Genomic DNA, 11,079 nt, shown 5'->3' with positions numbered 1-11,079 from the left:
CAATCTTAGTTGCAGGGGGCGGAATCTACGATCCTTTACGGGACTCGAGCAGTTGAACTTGCTACCTTGTGGTTGAGAGCCCACTGGCCCGTGTGGGAAACGAACCGGCAGCCTTCGGAGTTAGGAGCACGGAGCTCCAACCGCCTGAGCCACCAGGCCGGCCCGGGAGAAAGCAATTTTTGAAAAGGATTACTGACAATATCAGGCAAAATGAATAGTCCTGATGATAGTTTAGTAGGAAGTGAGGGCCAGGAGATATTTGAAGCCTAGGTAACTATAGCCAATACTTAGCAGAGGAGTTGGGTTTGAGAAGAATTAATATCTCACGTGGTTCTGGTTGGAATTAACCTGTTTTCCTCTTTTTAAAACGATCTCGACATTTGAGCTAAGAAGGATAATGGTGAATATAGTGGTTCAGATTGCCTTCTTTGAGATACTTCAGGTGAAATAACATGGGGGAAAAATGTTCAAATGACATAAGAACCCAGCTAGATTAATTTGAAAAAATGAGCAATGCACACTAACTATAGACTAATAAAACGTTGAATTAGAGTTGATAAAGTTCAGCAAAACGATTGAAATACTATGTGGTATGAAGGGTAATTTGAATTTATTGATCATGTATGTGCCGGTTCATTGTTGTGAAAGCTTTCCCTCTGTTCATTCTTTTAGTCATTACACCAGATTATGAGGTATGCGCTATCATTGTCCCCATTTTGCAGATAAGGAAACTGAGGGAAAGAGAGGTAAAGTAACTTGCCTAAGTCACAGAGCTAAAAGTGACAGAAACCTGGCAGTCTGTCATCAGAGTGATTAACTACATTAGGCTGCCAGAATGTAACAAAAGCAGAAGACTCATAAATTGACTTTTTTTGGAATCTTAATCTGCAAGATTTAAGAAATGAAAATTTAATTTACCATTGGCCATCCAAAATGGAGCTGGATTTAAAACCTGAGGACCTGGCTTCAGGGCACATCTTTTTAAGACACTAGTAGCATTTTCCAGAAGTGTAATCAGAGTTTTAATGATTTAAATTACTATTTAATGAAATATGCTTTTGGCGATTTAGGAGAAATAGTTTTTAAGTCATAAACTAGATTAATGTATTCTTGGAGTTTGGATAGTAAAAAGTTCTAGGAAGTGATCTCATGTGATAAGGAATTTATTTGGATGAATTGGAGGACAAGAAAAAGCCTGAGAAGTTAACCACTTTGAAAATTATCCCCCAGTTCTTCAAGGATTGACTGATCAAGATGCATTTGGAAAAGATTAGATTAATAACAGTAAAGAGGAGGAAAAAGTTGATGTTTTAAAATGTATGTGTGACAGTCCGTAAAGTAGAATTAAGATTTTTAAAAGCTTTTAGACTGATGGATGTGACATCGCCTTAATATGAGTGTATTCAAATAGTATAAAACTTTTTCTCATGGAGATTCATTGAGTCTTTTGATAGAAATCTACAATTGATAAATGTAAGTTAATTTTATTAGTATTAATAAATTAGTATTAATAATATGCTAAAAAGTAGATTTGATGAAGCTATCTTTGATTAATATTCAGAAATAGAATACACACATATATATATGAAACAAGGTCCTTACCACCTACCCTGGCACCAGCCAGCCACTGCAGAAATGTGGACCACTTGCCCAGCAGCTGAGGAAGGGGGTGGCAGATGGTTCCTGCAGTCCACTCTTATGGAAGATCAGCAGTCTCTTCCTTATTAAGCACTCCCCTGGTGGTTGTGTTGTGTTAGGTTCCAGAGTTCCAATCACTCTCCCTAGTTGTTGCTTTGATGGAGGTACTGACCTCTAGAACTTTCCACCTAGAAGTTTCTGCTCTGCCATTTGGCATGATGTCCCTAGAGCCTGTGTTGATATTTTTAAAAAATGTGTAAGACGGCTCCCAATCTAAGATGGTTTGACTTACAATTTTTTGACTTTATGATGTGCAAAAGCTATATGCATTCAGTAAAAACCAGTAGGCTAAGCTATGATGTTCGATAGGTTAGGTATATTAAATGCATTTTCAACTTAACGATATTGTCAATTTAGGATGAGTTTATTGAGAAGGAACCTCCTCATAAGTTGAGGAGCATCAGAACCTCTGTTTGGACTTACATTCTTGATGGTTTAACTTACCACATCTACTTCAGAATAATACTAACTTGCTTCTAGTAAAATACAGAAACTGCTGTAATCTTTTTTTCTTCCCTACCTTTGTGCTAATGTTGTCTTATATATTACGTTTAGATAAGTTATAAACCCAACAAAAACTGTTACTTTATTAAATCTTTCTCTTTTAAAAAAGTTAAATGAGAAAAAATATTATGTTCACCTAATTGTTATTTCTAGTACTCTACTTTTTCTTGTGAATTTTGTATTGCTTTTTTTCATCTTGAAGGACTTTTCTTTAGTAATTATTATAAGGCAGGTCTGCTAGCAGAAAATTGAGTCATTGTTGATCTGGAAATATCTCACATTTATTTTTGAAGAATACTGCTGTATGTAGAATTATTGGTTGACTATTTCTGCATGTCATTCTATTGCCTTCTAACCTCCATTGTTTCTGATAAGTCGGCTGTTAATTTCTGTTGTAGTCTCCATGTCTGTCATGAGTTATTTTTAATTTGATGCTTTCCAGATTTTCTTACTGCCTTTGACTTTCAGTAGTTTGACTATAATGTATATACATACATATCTGTGTATCTCTTGGTATTATTTATCCTACTTGAGGTTCATTGAATTGATTGGATTTATAGTGTAATGTTTTTCATCAAATCTGGGGAGTTTTTGTCCATTATCTCATCGCATTTTTTTCTATGCCTTTTTCTGGAATTCCCATTATATATAATTCTCTTATACTTGATCTGACCCATAGGTTTCTGAAATGTTTTTCATTTTAAAAAATCTTTTCTTTCTTTCATTTAGATTGGTTAATTTCTGTTGGTCTATTTTTATTTCATTGATTTTTTTTCTTCTGCCATCTCAAATCTGCTTTGAGCCTCTTAAGTGAACTTTTCATTTTAGTTATATTACTTTTCAACTCCAGAATTTCCCTTTTGTTCTTTTAGAATAATTTTTTTTCTTTGTTGAGATTCTTTATTTGTTGAGTCATTTTCACCATTTGTTCCCTAATTCTCCATACCTGGTTTCCTCTTACTCTATGAAAATATTTATAGTAGTATCTTTTGTAGTCTTTGTCTGCCAAATGTAAATCTGGTACACAAAGATATTTCTCATTGATTTTGTTTTTTCTTAAGCATGGGTCACTTTTTCTTTTCACGTCTTATAATTTTTAATTTAATAGTGAACATTTTAAATAACATTGTAGAAACTCTGGATTCTGATTACCCTCCTTTGGAAGTTGTTGCTTTGTTTGTTTGGTAACCTACCTGAGTAAGTGTGTGAAATACGTTTTTTTGCAGTGCGCAGTTACTGATGTCTCGCCTCGTGTTTTTTGCTTTTCTGGTTTTAATTTTTAAGCCTTGTTTCTTATTGTTGCCTCTGTGTCCAGATAGTATTCAGCTAAAGATTTTGATAAATGGTTGTGCCCAAATACCTTTGCTGGTAAGGCTGTATTCAAGTGTGCCCTGACTTTATTTTCTGTATTTTTATCATCCCTTGTTCCTTCTCAGGTGTTTTCTGCACAGGCATGGGACTTAATTGACTGGGAGTGTATTGAGTGCTTGGGCCCTATCTAGTCTTTGCTACATACGTGTACAACATCTGATCAATTTAGGATATGTGGAGAGTTTCCCAAGCCACTATGTTTCTCTGACTTCTTTTAACTCCTGTTAAATCCCTGGTTATTTCTAGTGCTTTGCTTGCCGTAAACTAGATGCTGATTTCAGGTAGCGGAGTTGATGGGCCTCATTTTTATTGCCACTGAGGCACTTTAAACTGATAGCTCTCGAAATCCAATGAGCCCCCTGTGGCCGTAGCAGTGAATCTGATAGTTTTCATGGCTTGCCCCATCCTGGTTGAATGACAGTTTTGTCCAGGCTTATGTTACGTTGGTGCAAAAGGAATTGCAGTTTAAAAGGTTAAAAATAATTGCAAAAACTGCAATTCCTTTTGCACCAACCTAATATAAAGTTGGTTTTCACGAAGAGGATGTATCATCTTTATTCTGTAATTCTGGAAGGGAATCTCCAAATAGTCTTTCTAGAAGATACTTTTATTAATTTTTGTGTTAAAAATTTGCTAAGTTCACTTTCAGTTTTTTCCTGTGATAAAATTTAATTGTGAGTGCTTCAAAAAATTAAGAATGTTTGTTGTTCTGTTTTGTTACTGCTGGAATTAAGAGATTGTGCTGTGGATCCCAGTATAGCTCGTGCATCAGTTTCCTTATCTGTAAAGTGGCCACAATAATTATCCCTATCTCAATTTTTTTGTGAAGACTACATGAATTAATTGAAGCATTTAGTGTCTTACACATAGTAAGTACTAGATAAGTGACTTTTCACATAAGTATGTATTTTCCATTTTCCTAATTCACTTTAATTTTCAGTTTTCAATTCATTGGCAATTTAATATCTAAATTCTTGGAGATAAATCACTTTAGTAGCCGTCTTTATTTGAGTATTGAGTGATATTAAAATAAGTTTCTTAACCAAGTAGTATGCGTTTATATGTTTATCCATTTTCTGTGTGTCTATGTTGATGGAATTTTTCTACACTGTAGGTGGTGAGCTTCATTTTCTCCAAATTGGAGGAACCTGTGATGATATTGATGAAGCTGATATACTAGTGGATGGCTCTCTTTCTAAAGGAATAGAACCATCTTCAGAAGGTTCCAAACCTTTATCAAATCCTTCAAGTCCTGGCATTACAGGTATGATGTTCAGTTTTTAAATACTTTAAAAAATGCAAATTCTTGTGATGTTCAAAGTTTTTTGAGTCTTTCTTATATCATCTATTTCAGTTTGTATAGTCAACTCTTGGTTTCTTTGTTGAGAGAGTTCATTTCCCTATTGACATTCTTTTACCAGGCTTATTTTTGTATATTATTTATCATTATTTTTCCGTAGTTGGAAAATGTTGTAAACATTAAAATAAGAAATGGTTTTCATCCTGTGGTAGGTTGACCAATATTGGTGAAGTTACCTAAGAGGTAAAAATATTATATTGGCTACTAAGGAGTTTTTCTCTAGTTAGGGAGGAAAAAAACATGAAAAAGAGAACAGTTCATTAAGTAAGTGTAAAGTCAGTAGAATGGCCAGTATTACTAAAGCTCTACTGGAATTGAAAAGCTGAAAAAATATTCTCTTCTTGGGATAGTATAGTCAGACCTTTGTTGCCCCATTGTGAAACTTGAGATAGGTTTGTTTTTATTCGTTTGTTGTTCTTGCCTTTTCTTCCATCCTTGTTCTACGCTGCCCTCTGGGACTATTTTTTCAAAAGAAGTAATGTTAGCATGTTTCTCCTGCTTAAAAATCTTTATTTACTTTATGGACTTTTATGAAGTAACTCTGTTCTTTTTCTCAATGTCCAGTTACAGTAAGCTTTTTTCACGATTTCTTAATTGTGTAATTCAGTTTCATGCTGTACACATGGTACACTGAGCTCTTTTCCCAACCTTGTCTCCTACTGTTAGTCTGTTTTGTACTTGCACAGTGCTGTTACGTATTACTTTTAGCACCACATTTTACCCCCCTAATTCTGGCATATAACAGAAGTTTAACAAATCTTTAATGAAAAGTGTGTTTAAACTGAAACATATTCTGAATAGAAACAATACATAAAGTTGGTATTTGATCTTAGTGAATTTGGGTATTTGATCATTCTTCTTTGCACCAAAGGCAAACTTTTATTGATTACTAGTATAATACATGTTAACTTGAGAGATTATTTTTATAACATATGGTAGTCTTTACTATGTTATGTCAGGAGTTCTCAACCGTAGCACTATTGACATTTTGGGCTAGATAATTCTTTGTTGTGGGAGGACTGTCCTGTACTGTATCCCATATCTCTGGCTTCTTCCTACTACTAGATTCCAGAAGCACTCACAATTGCCCCCATTCAGATGGTTCTGGGGAGGCAAGACTGTGCCCTAGTTGAGATACACTGACTCATGTCTCTTGTTATAATTACTCAAGACTTGATTGTCTTGATGCACTATACAACTTGGTTTAAAAAGCTAATGTGTTGAATGTTTTCATATTTTATAGGTTATTGTTATAATGGAGAAGAATTTTCCTATAGAGTTCATAAAAATATTATTTAGTAGAAAAGCCATGAATTAGGTTATAAAGAAGGAAATATAGTCGTGTGCTGCATAATGACGTTTTGGTCAATGATGGACCGCATATGTGATGGTCCTATAAGATAATGGAGCTGAAGAATTCTTATCTCCCAGTCATGTGTTAGTTGTAACATTGTAGTGCAACATATAACTCAGATGTTTGTGGTGATGCTGGTGTAAACAAAACAACTATGCTGCCAGTCACATAAAAGTGTAGCACATAAATTATGTACAGCACATAATACTTGATAATAAATGACTATGATACTGGTTTACGTATTTACTGTACTATACTTTTTTTTATCATTAGAGTGTACTTTTTCTGCTTACAAAGAAAAAGTTCTCCATAAAACAGTATGCCGTGTTACACTGGTAGCAGTCTCATACATCTGACATTTACTGTTTCTCACGATTGCATCATTTTCTCTTATGCTTGATTTAATCTCATGTTCTTTTGTACAGTTATACGCTATACAGGCTTGCCTAGGAGCAGTAGGCCATACCATGTAGCCTAGGTGTGTAGTAGTCCATCCCATCGAGGTTTGTGTAAGTGCACTCTGATGTTTGCACGACAGAATCACCTAACAGCGCATTTCTTAGAATGTACCCTGTCGTTACATAATGCCTGACTATAATGTAAAGAAGGGTCATTGACATGCTGTTAATATTTACAGTTTAATGCAGTGTCAGCTTTATAAAGTTCGAAGCTTTGAGAAAAAATGTGGTTTGACGTATACTTGTAATAATTTTATAAAACTTGGTGTAAATTTTTTTTTTTGGTGTAAATTTTCTTTGTGAAAATATTATAAACCTATCAGATTTTGTATTTTAGTCTTTTTTTTTTCTTTTTAAAGATTTTATTGGGGAAGGAGAACAGGACTTTATTGGGTTTATTGGGGAACAGTGTGTACTTCCAGGACTTTTTTTTTTTTTCCCCAAGTAAGGTTGTTGTCCTTTCAATCTTAGTTCAGCTTCAAGTTGTTGTCCTTTCAGTCTTAGTTGTGGAGGGTGCAGCTCAACTCCAGGTCCAGTTGTCGTTGCTAGTTGCAGGGGGCACAGCCCACCATCCCTTGCGGGAGTTGAACCGGCAACCTTGTGGTTGAGAGGACATGCTCCAACTAACTGAGCCATATGGGAGCTCAGTGGCAGCTCAGCTCAAGGTGCCGTGTTCAATCTTTAGTTGCAGGGGGCGCTGCCCACCGTCCCTTGCGGGATTCGAGGAATTGAACTGGCAACCTTGTTGTAGAGAGCCCACTGACCCATGTGGGAATCGAACCAGCAGCTTTCGGAGTTAGGAGCACGGAGCTCTAACTGCCTGAGCCACTGGGCCGGCCCCTTTTAGTCTTTTTTTTAAAACTTATTTTTGTTAATTGGAACAAGGACAGCAGCCTTTCATCTTTTTCTAATGTTAAACAGTTCACCAATGTGAATACATGTATTTATAAAAGAAAACTAATCTCTCTGAAGCCAGTTGTTATTCTTATAATGTTGGTATAATGTATTTTTACCAACACAAAAGTGGAAAAAATACTGTTTGAAAGGGCAGATGTTATGTACTTGCTAATGTTTAGCATTTTGTTTTGTAAATAACAATCTAAAAATTAATTATTGATCTGATGTAAGTTTGGCTTGCATTTTAGTACTATTACTTTTGTTGCCCTTATTAATTTAGTGCTAGTTCAGTCAGCAGTCTTCTAACAGGTTTCTCCAGTAACAAGTACCCTCTCTATAATTTAAAATATTCAAGATGGATATTTCTTATGCCTGTAATGTAGTCTCTGCTAGTTACTTTAGTTGCATGTAGATATCTAGCCCACATTATTAACTTTCAGGATATTTGGTAAATGTTGCAATTGAGTAGACTAAAACATGAATAAAAAAGACTACTACTTTTTTTTTTATAACCTATTTCAAATTCTGTATTCACTGTTGTTAAGGAGTTGATTTATTGGTGGACCAGCCATTCACCCTTGACATCTTGACGTCTTTAGTGGAGCTAACCCGCTTTGAGACTTTGACTCCACGGTTTTCAGCTACTGTGCCTCCATGCTGGGTCGAAGTTCAACAAGAACAGCAGCAAAGGAGGCATCCTCAGCATTTGCATCAGCAACACCATGGAGATGCTGCTCAGCATACTAGGACTTGGAAACTACAGACTGACAGGTAAAACATTTTTCCAAGGTATTTAATTTCAAGTCCATATTATACATTTGTCAGAAGCAACATACGATTCTTAGATTCACTACTGTTTTCTCTTAACTTTTTTATATTAATAGATTTGTTCCTTTCATTTGTCACCTTAGTTTTGGGAATTGATATATTCTTAGTTGTAGGTAAAATAGTGAGAGTAATCCACCATTGCAAATAGTTTGGTCACTCAGTCTACAAAATTTACTGAACAGATATTTAAATGCATGTTTTGTGCAGGCATTCTTCTAGGATTAGTACTATGACACTCATGGAATTTACGTTCTAGTGGGGACACACAGACAGTAAGCAGATACCTATTATGTCATATGGTCACAAAAGCTATGAAATATGTTAAAACAGTATGGTTATAGAGTAGTTGTTGGGTGTATGCTTGTGTGAGAATGAGAGAAAATGTGTACGACATTTTTAATATAAGGGGCCTAAGAAAGCCTTCCATGAAGACCTTAATTCAGAGGCCATCTAGCAAGTACAAAGACCTTAAGGAGTATGTTTTATGAATTCCAGGAAGAGCACAAAGACCATTGTTGGAGTGCAGTGAATGTAGGGGAGGGTGGTAGGAGGCGAGGTCAGAAGACGTAGCTGATAATCAGGCCATGAATGTCTTCATAGAGCCAGTGAGACTTTTACGCTAAGTGAGATGGGAAGAAGTTAGAGGGTTTTGAGTGTAGGAGTGATGTGATATAACTTATATGTTAGAAGGATACGGCAGGACTTCTGTGTTTATGAGTAGAGATTACGAGTGGTTGTGGTGTGTATGTTAGGGAGGTAGTGATGGAAGCAGGGATTCTAGTTTGGATGCTATTGAGGTAATCCATGTGAAAGGGTAATGGTAGCTTGGACCATGGTGATAGTTGGTGGAGGCAGTGAACATAATTCTGGATATAATTTGGATTTAATTATTCTGGATATAATTTGGACGATAGAAGGAACAGTATATGCTGACGTATTGAACATCTGGTATGAGAGAGAAGAGTCAAGGATGACTCTAAGGTTTTGAATTGAGCTAGTTGAAAGTGGAATTTCTGTTTACTGAGATTGGAGTGGGTAATCATTAAATTTGGATTTATTTATGATAAACTTAAGATGGCTGGTAGACATTTGGATGTGAGTCTAGAATTTACTGGAGGAGTGTGGTTTGGAGATACATATATATGTGTATATATATATGTGAAATATGTTAATGTGTTAATATATATTAAATATGTCATATATATATATGTATGTATAATTTAAATTAGAACGGACATGTGTAAGAAAATACAAGAAATTCTTATTTTAAAATTGCAGATTCCTGGAACCCTACTCATAGACTAAGGGTGGGGCCCAGGAATCTGCAGATAATTCTGACGCCTAATACTCCACATTGTAAGAAACAAGGGTTTATTACACTAATGTATAGTTCCCAAGGCAGGTGTCAACTTCTCTAAGGTAAGGTCATTCAATTGCCCTAAGTTTAACCTCTGTTGGGAACTGCTTATCTTCTCTTCTGATCCCATTGAGAAGCATTGTTTTGTTGTTGGAGGCTAAAAATCAGAGTGTGAAAGGCTGTATTAATGATAACATGGCTATAGCCGAAGAAATGTCTTTGCTTTATTTTCATTTTCCCCCTTATTTGACAGCAACAGCTGGGATGAACATGTATTTGAATTGGTTCTACCTAAAGCTTGTATGGTTGGACATGTGGGATTCAAATTCGTTTTGAACTCAAACATCACCAATATTCCACAGATACAAGTGACACTGCTGAAAAATAAAGCTCCAGGCTTAGGGAAAGTGAATGGTAAGAATGAATCAAAATTTATATTTGAAGATTTTGACTTGTAGTCGGTTTCTTAAAAATCATTAATTTTCAACTTGGCTATCTAGGTGTGATGGTTTTACCTTCCTTTCCTACCTGTGCTCCCTTACTCCCCTCTCCCCCTGCCACTCAGTATTTTCTTGTTTTACTTTTGGTGGTTTTATAGAGAAAACTTAATGCTGAGAATATTTTAGAGCTTTTCAGTAACTCAGTATTGTTCAGAATTGCGTAAATTTGAATAATTATGCTTTCTTTTTTTGAAAATGCAATTAGTTCCTTTGTGAATTAGTTTCACTTTTAGCATTACTAGACTTAATGCATTATTCTTCTTAAGAGGAGACTTAATTGGGAAAAGAACTTTGTTATGGAAGTCACATATTCTTTTAAGGTTATTAGTGAAACTCAACCTTTCATGTAATGCCATAAGTATACCTATCTTAATTTTCTTAAAAGAATTTGATACGTGGAGTTATTAAAATAGATTGTACACATTTAGCATATTGGGAACTAGATGTTACTTCTCAGTGCTTTCTCCTTAAAGGATTAATTTAAAAGGCAGGAGATAATTTCAGAGTAAAATGGTTACTTCACAACAGGCGTAAAAACATTGAAACCTGAAAAATTTCCTATTTCCGAAATACGTATGTGTGTGTTTGTGTGTATATGTGTGACTTTTTTGTCTGTATGTATCCTTTGAAACATGGCAGATTCTGATTTAATAGAGTCTAGGAAGTAGCCATTGGTATTTTTAAAACTGCAGATGTTTGTATTCTGCAGCCTGGGCTAAGAACTTGAGTTCAGCTACCAGCAAATTATTTCT

At 35.3% G+C, this 11,079-nt stretch overlaps 1 protein-coding gene across 10 annotated transcripts in view; it reads left to right on the top strand.

Moving 5' to 3' along the window:
- BIRC6 (baculoviral IAP repeat containing 6) overlaps positions 1-11,079 on the top strand; it is a 210,029-nt gene that overhangs the window by 54,940 nt on the left and 144,010 nt on the right. For all 10 annotated transcript variants that reach the window (XR_004424875.1, XM_033125536.1, XM_033125539.1 and 7 more), the window contains exons 11-13: positions 4,688-4,837; positions 8,188-8,413; positions 10,081-10,241. Coding sequence is in view for 9 of the 10 variants with exons in the window: in XM_033125536.1 (XP_032981427.1) it covers positions 4,688-4,837; positions 8,188-8,413; positions 10,081-10,241 (537 nt within the window). In the remaining variant the exon portion in view is untranslated. The remainder of the gene's footprint in view (positions 1-4,687; positions 4,838-8,187; positions 8,414-10,080; positions 10,242-11,079) is intronic.

Source organism: Rhinolophus ferrumequinum, chromosome 13 (genome assembly GCF_004115265.2).
Source record: "Rhinolophus ferrumequinum isolate MPI-CBG mRhiFer1 chromosome 13, mRhiFer1_v1.p, whole genome shotgun sequence".
Lineage (NCBI taxonomy): Eukaryota > Metazoa > Chordata > Mammalia > Chiroptera > Rhinolophidae > Rhinolophus > Rhinolophus ferrumequinum.
The sequence above is the reverse complement of the archived record's forward strand: the minus strand, read 5'-3'. Positions and strand labels throughout refer to the sequence as shown.